General features: G+C 45.3%; 1 protein-coding gene across 1 annotated transcript in view; it reads right to left on the bottom strand.

The window, feature by feature from the left end:
• Window positions 1–17,033, bottom strand: part of MPND (MPN domain containing) — a 282,277-nt gene that overhangs the window by 111,159 nt on the left and 154,085 nt on the right. The window contains exon 5 of the mRNA XM_044306702.1: window positions 7,309–7,381. Within this exon, the coding sequence (XP_044162637.1) occupies window positions 7,309–7,381 (73 nt within the window). The remainder of the gene's footprint in view (window positions 1–7,308; window positions 7,382–17,033) is intronic.

Here is a 17,033-nt window from a genome sequence, read left to right as displayed (position 1 = left end):
AAATAAAGATAAAATTAAAACAATGTTAAAAATCCACTCACTTCACAGGGGGGGTTGCCAACAGGATGACCTTGAGGCACCTGTGGCAAGTAACCCCCCTAAGCCGGGATCGCGTGTAGGTTTGTTAGAGGTTGACGTCTACGACCTGGGTGTACAGCCTGGTTGGTAAAGCAGCAGACAAATCCAAGGGTATGTAATCAATCCTCTTTAATGGTTTAAAATAAGGCTCAACGCGTTTCAGGGGTCATAGTACCCCCTTCATCAGGAGCAGTATATGCAGGCCTAGTGCAGCCTATCAGAGGAAGGGAGACGCCTCTCCCCTGCCCCGTCGCAGCATCCATCAGTATCACTGTCGTAAGGACAGCGATACAGATGAATAGAGATGAGCGCTTACACAATGGAAGCGCTCATGTCCCACTGCTGCCGGTAGGAAGGGGCCCCCTCCTGCTCTGGGCCCCTGTGCAGCCGCACCGGCTGCACATGCGGTATGTCCGCCCCTGCCTGGGAGTACAATTGTCCAATGTTTCAATTCCCTTTCCTTTCCCATAGGGAAAATTCCTTTAGTTGGGTAAGTTCTGGTAAGACAGGATTGTTCCATATGGGAGACATATTTAGAAGTCCTGAGACTTCAAAAAGCACTTAGCCTTAGCCCACACTTTCCTCATAAGCACCAAAGTTGGGGCAGATCCTAATCTTGGATCCACTCCCCCTTCCAAGGTCGCCAGGGCTGGAGAGCGTCCCGATGCACATTCAACTAATGTGCCATTTCTTCCTGCTACTCCAGCCGTGTTCCATCCTTTAAAATGCTGCAGCTGAGCTGATAGAAAATATAATATAGGGTTGGGCATTGCTAGACCACCCGATTTTTAGTTTCTTTGCAGGGTTTCATATCTAATTCTACTTCCGTTAGTCTTCCACAACAAAAAACTAAAAATGTGTAGCGTTTTGTGCAAATAATGCATGGGGATCCATACTGGTGAGTTATGAAGCATATACAGTGCTGCCCATAATTATTCATACCCCTGGCAAATGTTGACTTAAAGTTACTTTTATTCAACCAGCATGTAATAAGGCACACAAAAGCTCGCTTGGCCTTTGTAAAAGCTCATCTGGACAGAAGAAGACTTCTGGTCTTCTGTGTTATGGTCAGATGAAACAAAAATGTAATTAATTGGTCACAATGATGTTTCCTTCATTTGGCGTAAAAAAGGAGAAGCCTTTAACCCAAATAACACTATCCCCACTGTCAAACATGGTGGTGGGAACCTAATGTTTGGGGGGTGTTTTTCAGCCAATGGACTAGGGAACCTAATCACAGTAAACGGCACCATGAAAAAAAGAGCAATACATGAGGATTCTCAACGACATCAGGCAGTCTGCAGAGAAACTTGGCCTTGGGCACCAGTGGACATTTCAGCATGGCAATGACCCAAAACACACAGCAAAAGTGGTGAAGAAATGGTTAGCAGACAACAACATTAACGTTTTGGAGTGGCCCAGCCAGAGTCCAGACTTGAATCCAATTGAGAATCTGTGGAGGGAGCTAAAGATCAGGGTGATGGAAAGAAGACACCCCAACCTAAAAGATTTGGAGCTCATTGCTAAAGATGAATGGGCAAAAATACATGGTCTGCAAATATATAATGCCTTTTGTACATCGCCTTATTATCTTCTGGGAGACATCTATGTCATTTCCTGTCAAAAAATTACTTGCTGGTTGAATAAAAGTAACTAAGTCAAAATTTGCCTGGGGTATGAATAATTATGGGCAGCACTGTATATAGGAGCTACGGCATTGGCACCATCTTGATCAGATTTTCCCTGTCTACTAAAGACAGTGGCAATTTATGCCAGGAAGCAGCTTTAAGCTTAAATTTAGCCAGTAGCGGCACTACATTGTCTTGTATGCATCTTTGTCGATTAATGGACACCTCAACTCCCAAATATTTAAAGGATGACACAACTTTGAGATTGGTATGACAAAGACTCTGTGGAGGCGGGGACAACGGAGGTATCAACACTTGCTCCAATTAATAAGCAACCCAGATTGCTTGACAAATTCAGAAATCAGAGATACCGTATGATAGTGTCTATTGATGAGGACAGATCTCCTACATATAGCAGCATGTCGTCTGTGTATAACGAGACTCGCTTCTCTATACCTCCCCTTCTAAAGCCATTTATTAGTGGTGTAGTTGTGAGCAGGTACGCTAGAGGCTCTATGGCAATGGCAAACAGAAAAGGGGACAAAGAACAGCTTTGCCTTGTCCCTCTCTCTAAGGCCAACGCTGGGAACATGCTACCATTAACCTGGACTCTAGCGCTGAGCTCATTATAAAGCAGCTTTACCCACTTTAGGAAAACCGGGCCAAACACTATTTTTGTCATAACTGATCAAAGGTACTCCCACTCGACAATATCAAAATTAGCAAATTTCCAAATTTCAATTTGTCTACTTTTATAATAGATAGTAATACCTCCAAAAATAGTTATTACTTTACATTCCCCATATGTCTACTTCATGTTTGGATCATTTTGTGAATGCAAATTTATTTTTTGGGGACGTTAGAAGACTAAGAAGTTTAGAAAAAAATCTTTACGTTTTTCTGAAAATTTCCAAAACCCACATTTTTAGGACCAGTTCAGGTCTGAAGTCACTTTGTGAGGCTTAAATAGAAACCACCCAAAAATGACCCCATTTTACAAACTACACCCCTCAACATATTCAAAACTGATTTTACAAATTTTGTTAACCCTTTAGGTGTTCCACAAGAACTAATGGAAAATAATTTTTGAAATTCACTTTTTGGCAGATTTTCCATTTGAATAATTTTTTTTTCAGTTACAAAGCAAGGGTTAACAGCCAAACAAAACTCAATATTTATGGCCCTGATTCTGTAGTTTACAAAAACACCCCATATGTGGTCGTAAACTGCTGTACGGGCACACGGCAGGGTGCAGAAGGAAAGGAATGCCATACGGTTTTTGGAAGGCAGATTTTGTTGGACTGGTTTTTTGACACTATGTCCCATTTGAAGCCCCCTGATGCACCCCTAGAGTAGAAACTCCAGCAAAAGTGACCCCATTTTAGAAACTATGGGATAGGATGGCAGTTTTGTTGTTACTAGTTTAGAAACTACACCCCTCAAGGTATACAAAACTGATTTTACTAACTTTGTTAACCCTTTAGGTGTTCCACAAGAATTAATGGCAAATAAAGATGATATTTCAGAATTTCACTTTTTTGGCAGATTTTCCATTTTAATCTATTTTTTCCAGTTACAAAGCAAGGGTTACCAGCCAAACAAAACTCAATATTTATGGCCCTGATTCTGTAGTTTACCAAAACACCCCATATGTGGTCGTAAACTGCTGTACGGGCACACAGCATTGCGCAGAAGGAAAGGAATGCCATACGGTTTTTGGAAGGCAGATTTTGCTGGACTGTTTTTTTGACACCATGTCACATTTGAAGCTCCCCTGATACACCGCTAGAGTGGAAACTCCAAAAAAGTTACCCCATTTTGGAAACTACGGGATAAGGTGGCAGTTTTGTTGGTACTATTTTAGGGTACATATGATTTTTGGTTGCTCTATATTACACTTTTTGTGAGGCAAAGTAACAAGAAACAGCTGTTTGGCAGCGTTTTTATTTTTTGTTATTTACAACATTCATCTGACAGGTTAGATCATGTGGTATTTTTATAGAGCAGGTTGTTTTACGGATGCGACAATACCAAATATCACGGGTCTTTAAAGGGAACCTGTCACCAGGATTGAACCTGTCACCAGGATTTTGTGTATAGAGCTGAGCACATGGGTTGCTAGATGGCCGCTAGCACATCCGCAATACCCAGTCCCCATAGTTCTGTGTGCTTTTATTGTGTAAAAAAAATGATTTCATACATATGAAAATTAACCTGAGATGAGCCCTGTCCCTGTCCCTGTCCCTGAGATGAGTCACCACATAGATTTTTTAAATATTTTAATAGTTTGTACTTTTTCGGACGTTGCGATATGTAAAATGTTTATTTATTGTTTATATATTTTATATGTAAAATTGGAAAAGGGGGTGATTTATACTTAAAATTTCGGTGTTTTTTTTAAAATTTGTATTATTTTTTTAAACTTTTTATTTAAGAACTATTTCCTTAGGGGCTAGAACCTTTTAATCCCTTGTCCTATTCACCCTAATAGAGCTCTAGTAGGGTGAATAGGATCTTACACTCTCCCTGCTGCCCTGTGCATAGTACACACAGAAGCAGGGAGCTGACTATCGCAGCCAGGGCTTCAGTAGCGTCCTGGCTGCCATGTTAACCGTTTGGAGCCTCCGGATCCTGATGGGGTTAATTGCATGTGGCCGCAGCACCCTGTCAGAGGTCGGGTGCCGGCAATGTGTTTCTGCCGCCTGTATTTTTAATGCATTAAACGTTAGTTATCATTGGTAGCGCAGTGCGCCCTCCCCTACTTTTCATTCCCATTGGTGGCAGCGGCACAGGGGGGAGGGAGAGATTGCTTCCTTCTCCCCGTGCTGCTGAGGGAACATTGCTGCAATGAGAGCAGCGCCTGCCATGTTCTCTGATACTGGGCTGTGCAGTAGCACAGCCTGGTATCGATAAAAGACAAATCCTGGTATCGTAATGATACCGGGACAAAAGTATCGATTGGGTAACAAAAATTTGATACCCGAAACAACCCTAGAAGAGAGTCATTGAAGACATTAAGGAGATGTGGGAGTAAGATCTCTTGGTGTTTCTTGTAAAATTCTCCTGGCAAGCCATCCCCACTAGGTGCCTTCTCATTAGGGAAAGACCTCAACACAATCTCAAGTTCCTCCAGCAAGATTTCCCCATCAAGCAGCTGTCTATGCTCTACAGAGAGAGTAGGCATTTATATGGCTGATAAATAATCATCTCTGTCTGTCGAGTCAACCATCAGTTTAGACTTGTATAAATCCTTGAAATGAGCATGGAACACTCCCAAGATATCACTATCCCCAGTAACCAGGTCCCCCTGTATATTTCCAATAGAGGTCACACAGGAGGGGCCAGATTGTGCTTTGATGACAGTAGCCAGTAAGTGACTTTAGCTGCTACCAATCAGGAGATACTAGCAAGCTAAAACAGCCCACCCCCGAGTCCAGCAAGAGTAGAACAGTTAAAGGGTTTCTGTCACTAGAATTTTCAGCATTAAACTGTCTGACATTTGCGATGTGCTAATGTCAGCTGCACCTACCTCTGCTATTCTAAGGATTATCCGTTATTAGCCCAGCGGCCTGTGCCGGCGCCGCTGACCCTCATCAGTAGGCACAGGCGCCGGGCTCCCTCTTTTCCCTCCTGCCGCCCAGCTGACAAACGCAGGTAGCAACTAACTTAACTCTACTACATATGTTCCATGCCAGAGTTTCCATCTTGCTGGAGACTTGCATTAGTGTTAAAGCTTGCATTGGTGTGTCTCTCTTCACCTAAGAGGCCACACACACGCCCGCTATCTCAGCAGCCAATGCCCGGATTGCAGCAGGTATTTGAAGGCACTTCCTACTACAGGAAGTTGCCTGAGCAACCTCAGTGTCTAGCCTGTCTAGTCCCGGTGCAAAGGTGTTTATCTTGTCTGCCTTCCTGTGTACCGAATCCTGCTATTGTACTCCTGGACTTTGCATTCTGCCACCTACCTCTGACCTTGGACTTCGTTTATGGACTTTGCCTGTTTGCCGCCTGCCCCTGACCTTGGATCTTGCATTGCTTGCACTGAGAAATCTGACCCCCTGGTCAGCTGCCACTGACTCGGGGATTACTCTGCAGTGGCACCTGGCAGCTACCCTACGGCCCAAGCCTATCCCCACCATCGGGGGCTCTAGTGAATACCAGGTAGCTGCTTAGTTACGCCCCTCTGGAGTATACCCAGTAAGTGGCGCAGTGGGTCCACACCCACTTGCATAACATCCGTGCCCCCATTACTGTAGAATTCTTACTTTTATAATATGCAAATGAGCCCTTTAGGAGCAGGGGGGCCGTTGTTTCTGCTCCTAGAGGCTCCCGTCTCCCACCTCAAGTCACGCCTTTTAAGTGTTGATTGACGGGGCCAGGTATCGTTCGCATCCTTCTGCCTGTCCTGTGCTCTGGGGAGATCTCACGCCGTTCGGTATTCTGCTCAGGCACGGCGAGGGAAGGATGCTCGCAGGCTGCTAGCTTCATCACCGCGCCTGCGCACAGTGACAGAAACCCTTTAAGTGCTTTTCCCACAGCCCGAGCTGAACTCGGCCAAAACAGTTAGGTGGTTAAAAAAAAAGAAAGTGTCATCACATATAGTAGGTTCAGAAGGTTTTCTGAAATTGTATTACTGATCGGTGGGGGTCCAATACCCGGGACCACTGCCAATCAGCTGTTTGAGAAGGCCTCTGTGCCCATGTGAGCGCCAGTCTTCTCACAGCTTTCCCTAGGCCAGTGACAACACGTTCATCGGTCAGGTGGCCTAGGCCTAGCTCAGTCCCATTAAAGTGAATTGGGCTGATCGCAATACTAAACACACCTGCTATACAATGTATGGCGCTGTGCTAGGTAAGCAGGGAGATGGTAGGGGGAGCGCCGGAGGCATCTCAAGTAGGTGATCGGGGAGGGGGATGGTCTAACAACCTATCCTGGTCATCAGTAATAAAATCGCTGAAAACCCTTTTAAATGTCCTTTTGTGCTTTAAACCTGTTCTTTAATCATACATATTACAGAACAAAAGGCAATTTATAATGCATATTATGTCACAATTGTCTCTTCAAAGCTATGATCTTGGGAACCACTGAAGGACTGTGCTTTACCTACAGTACATGCATTCATACAGTAGATACAGATCTGCATGTGGAGAACATATTAAAAGGGAACCTGTCACCTGGATTTTGTGTATAGAGCTGAGGACATAGGTTGCTAGATGGCCACTAGCACATCTGCAATCCCCAGTCCCCATAGCTCTGTGTGCTTTTATTCTGTAAAAAAAACGATTTGATACATATGCAAATTAACTCCAGAGGAGTTCTGTCCCTGACTCATCTCACGTACAGGACTCATCTCAGGTTAATTTGCATATGTATCAAATCTTTTTTTTTTACACAATAAAAGCACACAGAGCTATGGGGACTGGGTATTACGGATGTGCTAGTGGCCATCTAGCAACCCATGTCCTCAGCTCTATACCCAAAATCCCGGTGACAGGTTCCCTTTAAAGTATGATTACGATACTAAAATTACATACTATTAAGCGGGATTTATGTTACATAAACAAAACTGACATAATTGTATATGAATTGTGCTACTTTGTACCTTGCTGAATCTCGGCTGCACAGGGTGGAAAATTTCACAGGTGTCCGACTTTCAACTTGGCTGCATCTCAGATCTGCAACAATAATTTTTGGATAAGAAAAAACACACACACTAAGAAATGAACTAAGATTTTAGAGTAGTGGGTGTCCAAGCTCAGTAAAACAATCAGAGAAAGATCACTTACTAAACAATACAGTGCAAAGATAATATTAAACATGTAAGGCTACTTTCACACTAGCGTTCGATCGGATCCGTTCTGAACGGATCCGATCATAATAATGCAGACGGAGGCTCCGTTCAGAACGGATCCGTCTGCATTATTTTAGCATATAAAAGCTAAGTGTGAAAATAGCCTCGTACGGATCCGTCCAGACTTTCAATATAAAGTCAATGGGGGACGGATCCGCCTGAAGATTGAGCCATATTGTGGCATCTTCAAACGGATCCGTCCCCATTGACTTACATTGTAAGTCTGGACGGATCCGCACGCCTCCGCACGGCCAGGCGGACACCCGAACGCTGCAAGCAGCGTTCAGCTGTCCGCCTGTCCATGCGGAGGCGAGCGGAGCGGAGGCTGAACGCCGCCAGACTGATGCAGTCTGAGCAGATCCGCATCCATTCAGACTGCATCAGGGCTGGACGGCTGCGTTCGGGTCCGCTCGTGAGCTCCTTCAAACGGAGCTCACGAGCGGACCGACGAACGCTAGTGTGAAAGTAGCCTTAGCTGGTTTTGCTCATTGATGAAATTTGAGCCCTGCCATCTTGGCTAACAGTCACACACAAGTCTTAAAAGCACAAGACAACATTTTTCCTAAAAATTGGAAACCAATTTGTCCAGCCGTTTCAAAACCAATCTACGAAGGCAATAATTTCTACAGCATTGAAAAAAAATGTAGAAAACCAAACAATTATCAGACAACTTTGACATTTTTATTAGTCAATTAAAGCAGTTCTACAATTTTCATACAAATATGATATTTTGTAGGAGAACTGAGACATAACAAACCATCCCAATACATATGCCTCTTAGCAAATTCTCTTCAACCCTTAGGATACCAGAGGTTTTTTTCATTTTGTGTTTTCATTTTTCTTCCCCATCTTTCTTGAGCCATAACTTTTTGATTTTTCCGTTCACATATTCATATGAGGGCTTATTTTTTGTGAGACAAGTTGTACTTTCTAATGCCATGATTTATTATGGTATACAATATAGTGAGAAGCAGGGAATAAATTCCAAATGGGATGGAATTGGAAATAAAAAAGGAATTCATCCACCGTTTTATGGTTTTTGTTCCTAAGGTGTACCCTTTGCGGCAAAACTGACCTATGCCCTTCATTGTCTGGGTCAGTACGATTACAACAATACCACATATGTATAGGCTTTTTAATGTCTAAATAGTGTAAAAATAAATGAAAAATTTGAAAAAAAAACTATTTTGATAAAAAAAAGGTTTTTTTACATCAGCATATTCTGACCCCTATAATTTTTTATAGTTATATCTACTGAGCTGTGTGTGGGGGGCTCATTTTTTGCAGGATGATCTGTAGTTTTTATTGATACCATTTGGGAGTGTGTGTGACTTTTTGATCAGATTTTATTAAATTTTTTGGGGTAAGAGAAGTAATGAAAAAATGGCAAATATGCCATTTTGACCCTTTTTACGTTACACCTATCACTGTATTGGAAAAAGATTTTTATATTTTAATAGTACGGGCATTTTCAGATGCGATGATGCCCATGATGTTTATATTTTTTGTTATTTATGCATTTATTTTTTGTTCTACAGAAAGGGGTGTGGCAATGTGAACATTGAAGTGTTGTTTCCCCGGGTTCCAGTCCGGGACTTAGGGCATGCTCATGTCCAGGGATCCTATTTATTCCTGCTACTGGATCTTGGGTGTGTCTCACTCTGGAGAGTGTGCAGACTGAGGCCTGGTGAGGCTCTGTCAGTGTGGTCTCAGCTAGGCAAGGCTGAGGGGCCACGAGGCTATGCAATAGCCTGGACTTTGGGGGACTTGCACACATAAGGCTGGAGTGGCTCTGTGTGGTCTGAGCCGGGAGGGCTGAGAGACCACTATCCCCCAAGAGACCCTGGTGTGGGAGCAGCCTGGAGGCTGCTGAAGGTTGGGCTGGGAAAGCCGCATCTTATCACGGGTGTGAACTGTGGTACGCTTTAGGTGAGTCAGGGAAACCTATGTGTTTAGATAGGGCCCAGACGGGCAAGGTATTTTATTTTGGCTTTGTGTGTTTTTCTTTATGCCGTGTGCCACAATAAAGCACAGTTTGGCCCCTAAATCCTGGTGTCTGTGAAAAAGTGTGTGTTTGCAACCCCTGGAAAAGAGCTAATCCCCTACAATTGGTGTCGGATGCGGGCACATGTCCGTGCTAAAAAGTAAAAAAACAACGTGGTTGCTAAGGGCAACAACCTGACGGAAAAGAGCAGGTGCTGCTGAATGTTGCCAAGGAATTGCTGTGTTGCTGTGCAGTGATTTAAAGGGCCGGAAGCCTGCTAGTTTGCAGGAGCAGAGACTGCTGGTGTTAATCTGGACTTTTTTTTATTATTTTTTTTTCTGTGGTGCCAAACAGTGCAGGACTTAAAGGGCCAGTAGCCGAGTAAAAGAGACTGACTTATGGCATTTTTGGTCAAAATGGCTGCAGCTTGGTATCATCCATGGGAGAAGGACTGCGAGCTAGTGATTGGGGGAATCCCGCTGGGGGTTACTCTAGATGCCCGCCAGCAGATGTCTCGCGTCAGGCCTGAAGTGCTGGACTTTCTGGAGAGAGGGCCAGAGTGAGATGTCACCGTGTCTCTGACCTTTATAACAGACTATGGCCCTGTGCAATGCGAGCTCTTAAAATGTGAGACCCTGGAAGTGGAGGTTGTGCTTGGCAAAGACTTCCCATTATTTTGGCAGCTGTGGAGCGGAGAAAATGCTACGAATTGTGTACCTGGAGAATCCGATGAACAGCAGATATGCCAAGGGCAACCGTCGGGAAGACAAAGAGATGGAGAGCGGTGCGGTTCTCAGGAGTGCATATCTTCCCTGCGACTGTGTCCGGAGTCCTAGAGAGGAAGTGCAGAGGTGCGGTAAAGCTGTTGCTAGGAGCAACCACAACCTTGATGAGTCCGCGGGAGAGAATGTCACTGCTTTACCAGAATGGTTGATTACAAAGGGTAAGACTGTTCCTGTTATTAACTATGTGGCAGAGCCAGTGACAGTGAGCCGGTGGCAGGGGATATCTGCTGGGCCGGTAGGTGATAAGTCACACAGAGAAAAAACTGTGTCTGGACAGGCGGATAAGCCTGCTGTGATTGCTCCCTCGCAGAAACCTGCAGGGGAGAAGGTTTCTGTGTTTCCTCAGTTGCCCATGACCAAAGCTAGTTTTAGGATGACAAGGATCCGGGATCCCATGCTAGCCTGGGTGAGAGGTAGCACAATATTGAAACCTGAGACTGGTAAAATAATAAAGATGCTTGACAGTCGTGCGGATAAGGACTATCTTCTGATTTTCACTGAGCGTGAGACTCCAATGAGAACAGAAACTGATGAACTTGATGTTACAGATAAGCTTATGCATGAGAGAGTGTTGGGGTGTACTTTTCCCTTATGCTGGGAGTTGTGGAGTGATGGAGACACTTCTGCAGAGAGTGCAAAAACTCCTGCAGAACATGTACCTGTACTTTTAAGTGAACGTGTAAGGGAAAGGACCATTGAAAACAGTGATGGTACCATGTTTGCTGAAATGCATAATGGAAATGTGAAGTCATGTGAAATATGTGATAATAATGACATGCCTTTTCCTTTGCAGGCTGTGATTGGGGAAAAAGCTCCCCCTGTGGGTAAACATGTGTCTGATATAAAAGTGTTGATAAACGTTGAAGAAACACCGCTAGGAGACCCCATTGTAGACAATGTGGCGGGGCTAGAGGGTGTAGCACACGGACCAGAGGTAGATGTGCAGTCTCCACAGGTTTCTATGATTAATAAAATTTCCCAGGTGGGGATTGACTCAGGGGTGCCCCTAGAGGCCAGAGTTAATAATGACAGGAGCAGTATAAGTGGCCTATGTGCCATGACAGTTAGCAACTCCAAGAGTGAGGCTACCATGTCAAGACCCAGCAAAACTAAAGTGGTTACTAGGAAGAAAAGGGATTGTTGGTCCAGCTTGTATTCGTGGTAATCCAAAGCTTTATTCAATATTCAGTAAAATCCAGGTACAGGAATGCAGGTCTACATGTTTCAGGCACAATAAAATCCTAGCCCTTACTCATGAATAAGGGCTAGGATTTTATTGTGCCTGAAACATGTAGACCTGCATTCCTGTACCTGGATTTTACTGAATATTGAATAAAGCTTTGGATTACCACGAATACAAGCTGGACCAACAATCCCTTTTCTTCCTCATATCTATATTTCTCCTATTTCGGGTGAAGGAGCCGGTCCGCGCTATATTACTGGAATCCTTGGCAGGTGAGAGCTGCTCAAACTCCTGATTTTCACAATAAAGTGGTTACTAGTAGCGAGTCTAGCGACCAGATGACAGTTTTAGGCTACTTTCACACTAGCGTTCGGCTGTCCGCTCGTGAGCTCCGTTTGAAGGGGCTCACGAGCGGACCCGAACGCTTCCGTCCAGCCCTGATGCAGTCTGAATGGATGCGGATCCGCTCAGACTGCATCAGTCTGGCGGCGTTCAGCCTCCGCTCCGCTCGCCTCCGCACGGACAGGCGGACAGCTGAACGCTGCTTGCAGCGTTCGGGGGTCCGCCTGGCCGTGCGGATCCGTCCAGACTTACAATGTAAGTCAATGGGGACGGATCCGTTTGAAGATGCCACAATATGGCTCAATCTTCAAGCGGATCCGTCCCCCATTGACTTTACATTGAAAGTCTGGACGGATCCGTCCGAGGCTATTTTCACACTTAGCTTTTATATGCCAAAATAATGCAGACGGATCCGTTCTGAACGGAGCCTCCGTCTGCATTATTATGATCGGATCCGTTCAGAACGGATCCGATCGAACGCTAGTGTGAAAGTAGCCTTATCTGACGAGACGAGAGTTCAGTCGGGTGACAGCCTAGTGCAGTGATGGTGAACCTCTTAGAGACCAAGTGCCCAAACTGCAACCCAAAACCCACTTATTTATCGCAAAGTGCCAACACGGCAATTTGACCTGAACACCAATATCATATATCTTCTATGTACTTTAGTATTTAGCTATAATAACCTGCCTACATTCAATGTGCTGCCTGTGCTGTTAATAGCATGTCCTGAACAATTGAATGGCAGGAAAATAGTAAGGCATATTGGTACACCATAGACTTTCTCCAGGGTGCGGGTGCTCACAGAGAGGGCTCCGAGTGCCACCTCTGGCACCCGTGCCATAGGTTCGCCATCACTGGCCTAGTGTCTGAAGCTCATATCCTGACAGTTGTAGATGACCTGACAGGACAATACAGCTACAAACTTGAAGATGTTTTCGCTCGCTCTGCACAGTCCCTAGATACACTAGAGATGGGGCTAGCGGTTCTCGCAGAGCAACTGCAGGAATCTCCAGAGGAGTCACAGAAAGAGATGAATGAACTGAAGGAACTAGAGTCACTAATAGAAGCGGAAATTCTCCAACTTCAAGAGGAACTTGCAGCTTCTGAGCGATCCAGACTTCATGCAGAGCAGGAAAGAGATGAGCTGGCTGATGAGGTTCTAAACAGCGCCTCAGAAAAATCTGCTCTCTTGGAGGAGAAAAGACATTTGGAAGCCAGGATGGCTCAGCTTGATCAAGAGTTATGTGATCGCATGGTGGACCTGGACCACCAGAGACAAACTGTATCTAGATTGGAGAAGAAACAAAAGAAGTTTGACTAGCTCTTGGTTGAGAAGAAATACATATCGGCTCGATATGCCGACGAACGTGACCGAGCGGAGGCTGATGCTTGGGAGAAAGAGTCCAAGGCCCTCTCCTTGGCTAGAGCCCTTGAAGAAGTGCTTGAGGAGCGAAATGAATTAGAGAGGCTGAACAAGCAACTCAGAGCAGAGATGGAAGCTCTCATGAGCTCAAAAGATGCCATCTATGAGGTGGAGAAGCCTAAGCGTGCTCCTGCACAGCAGGTGGAAGAAAATGAGAAACCGGAAGAGGAAGATCCTCTGTAAGGTGCCAAGAAGTCAGAGCCTGGTAAGAGTGGGTCTGGAGATGGTGATGCCAGGGTACTGGCCAAGGCAGAGAAGGTGGAAAAGGTATCGGCTGAACCAGTTGATGGGGCTGCTGTCGATGCAGAGGCAAAGAGTCTCATGACAGTGTGTAACCAGGACCAAGTCGCAAAAGACGTCCCCTCCGCCTACAAGGCCTTCCAAGTAGCCAGCTGCCTGCTGGGGAAGAAATATGAGGAGATGGACGACCAGTATGCAGAACCGGGCAGTTACGATGGGTTGTCTCTCCTGACTCCTCCCCAAAAGGAGACCAGTGTCCTGGGTGAGCCTCTGGAGAAAACGCCAGAAGACAAGAAGTATGCTAAAGACCCCAGTGCCTCCAACCTTGATGCGAAAGGGAAGGAGGAATTAAGAAAGCAAGGATATGATGCCATGTCCCTGAATGGTGAGAAGGCTAATAAAGTAAAGGCCAAAGAGACAGAGGCCAAGGAAGCTAAGACCGAGCTCTTGAAGTGGGGGAAATCCTTGGATGTTCCAGAGATCAAGGGTAAAGCCAAAGTGGGGAGAGGCAGTGAAGAGGCAGACGACCCTGAAACTGAGTCACCATCTGAGAAAACCACTGCTGGAAAAGAAGCGAGCGGGGGCAAGCCAGCTCTGCTGACGGAGCTTCGCAAAAACAAGAAGAAAAGGCCTAAGCGTCTGCAAGAGCCAGCGATGTCAAACAGAGAGTCTGTAGTTTGCATAAAAATATATTCTGAAGGGAGTTCCAGAAGCCGAGATCGAAATTCTAAGAGTAAAGGAAAAAGAAATGTACGATCTGCTGTTAAAATAAAGAGACAAAAAGAGGCGAGTCATAAGAAGCGTGCTCGGCTGAAGCAGCTGTGTAAGTCAAAGAGAGAGAACGATAAAAAAAATTAAAAAGAGAGGGTCTGCCTGTCACATGGACATGGGAACATTGCAGACAATGTCTCTTGGGCAAGATGTCAGTGTGGGTAACAAACCAAGCACTGATGGCATGGGTCTGGCAAAATAAAGGGAAGCCTCTGATGCTGACCACATCTTCCAGGGGGAAGGTTGAGCCAGGCGATGGCAAGAAAATGTGGATGCCCTGTCACGAGCATCCAGTTGGTACATGTGTTCACCCCCACAGGTTTGAACAGAGGGGGGGATATTGAAGTGTTGTTTCCCCGGGTTCCAGTCCGGGACTTAGGGCATGCTCATGTCCAGGGATCCTATTTATTCCTGCTACTGGATCCTGGGTGTGTCTCACTCTGGAGAGTGTGCAGACAGAGGCCTGGTGAGGCTTTGTCAGTATGGTCTCAGCTAGGCAAGGCTGAGGGGCCACGAGGCTATGCAATAGCCTGGACTTTGGGGGACTTGCACACAGAAGGCTGGAGTGGCTCTGTGTGGTCTGAGCCGGGAGGGCTGAGAGACCACTATCCCACAAGAGACACTGGTGTGGTAGCAGCCTGGAGGCTGCTGAAGGTTGGGCTGGGAAAGCCACATCTCATCATGGGTGTGAACTGTGGTACGCTTTAGGTGAGTCAGGGAAACCTATGTGTTTAGATAGGGCCCAGACGGGCAAGGTATTTTATTTTGGCTTTGTGTGTTTTTCTTTATGCCGTGTGCCACAATAAAGCACAGTTTGGCCCCTAAATCATGGTGTCTGTGAAGAAGTGTGTGATTGCAACCACCGGAAAAGAGCTAATCCCCAACAGGGGGTAATTTCAATTTTTATATTTATACTTTTTTGTGCTCATGTTTATGGCTACAAAACTCATATATATTTTTTTTAAACCATCAAGGTTCTTATAGATTCATGATTAGAGCAGAATTACTCATTAATTACGTTGGCCTGCCACCTGGCCAAAATAAGAAATACAGCTTCAATACCCTGGGTCTCTTCAGAGAGACGCAGCATATTGAAACCAATTATCGGCATCCTCATTGGCCGCAGAGGATGCCGGTAGGAAGCCTTTTTCGCTCTTTAAATGCCGTGATCAGACTTGAGGGCCTCTCTTCTCAGTCCTCACTTGATACACTGCACATGCCCAGGCAAACACCAAGAAGAACCAATATGGGGCCATGTAGGGGGTAAGTGTCTGATCGGGGATGCCCAGGCAAACACCAAGAAGAACCAATATGGGGCCATGTAGGGGGTAAGTGTCTGATCGGGGAAGGATAGCCAGGTGAGCTCTTCATTTTCTCTATAAAAGCTCACAGTACCCATCTTGGTTATTTGGCGTCTCAAGCCTCTGGCCATGGTGATCACATCCTAGATGCTCCTGACCATGTCGGTCACTTCACCTGAAGTGCTTAATCAGTTCTGTTTAGACTACTGCTTGGTTTCTCCTGTGTCTCTTTACGGCAGGGGTGCCCAACCTGAGGCCCTCCAGCTGTTGTACAACTCCAACAATGCCAACTGTAGACTAATAGCTGTAGGCTGTCCAAGCATGCTGGGAGTTGTAGTTTTGCAACATCTGAAGGGCCCTAGATTGGGCATCCCTGCTTTACCGACACAAGGAGTGCTCTCATAAATCTCTACCTGACCCCAAGAAATGTTAGATGTGATGTGTCTCTATCTGAGCCAAATTAAATTGGATCCAAGGGAGTGGACCAGGGCCAGGACAATGTACTTTGGTACCCTAGGCAAAGTTGGCAAATTGCACCACCCATATCAATTTAAAGTGACCTTACTTTCTGATAAAAAGAGACACATTTTAAAAGAAGCAGTCACAGGCATAACAAATGCAAATCAAGTGATTCACAGGTGAAGTATTCACGGATTGTTCGTTATTTTCTTTTCCTTCTCAATTTGGTTCACACCATCATGACAATTACTCCTGGAGACAGCATTACTGCACAGACATCTTTGGCCAGGGGTGTGCAACCCCTTCTGCTATGTAAGACAACAGAAGTATTAATAAAAATGGTAGATGGGTGCATGTTACAGATTTTGCAGAGGTCGCAAAAATGCCTGCAAAAGCAGCATAGATGCCTGCACAGGCAATTTTACTTTCTGAAAAAAGACTTAGGCTTATTGCACACGACCGTATGTTTTTGCGGTCCGTTTTAAACGGATCCATTGTTCCGTTTTTTGTTTCCGCGTTGCTTCAGTTTCTGTTCCGTTCCTTATTTTTAAAAAACAATATCCGTATGGTTTCAGTACACTATCCGTTTTTTGCGGATCGCAAACGGAACAAAAAAAGGTGTGAACATCATTTTAGAACACATCCCCTTTTTCACTCCCCCTATTTAACTTGGTCATGTGCGACTTGTTACTCCAATTTCATCAGCTTGTTGCAGCATTGAGAGCGTACTTGGACTCCTGTGTTTGGCAGACATTGGATTGTGGCTACAATTTTCTGTTGTATCATGGCTGAGGAGGAACTGGTTCTCTTGTGCTGGCTGATTTCTCAGGGACAGGAACAGCAGCCAACTATGCTGAATGTGGAACCGAGGAGGAGGAGGCATTGGGTTCACCCAATTCTCTGTCAGCGGCGCAGGAAGGGTCATTTCCACACGCTGTACATGGATCTGCGACAGCATCCCGAGAAATTTCATGGGTATTGTCGTATG

Source organism: Bufo gargarizans, chromosome 1, assembly GCF_014858855.1.
Source record: "Bufo gargarizans isolate SCDJY-AF-19 chromosome 1, ASM1485885v1, whole genome shotgun sequence".
In the NCBI taxonomy this organism is placed as follows: Eukaryota; Metazoa; Chordata; class Amphibia; order Anura; family Bufonidae; genus Bufo; species Bufo gargarizans.
The sequence above is the reverse complement of the archived record's forward strand: the minus strand, read 5'-3'. Positions and strand labels throughout refer to the sequence as shown.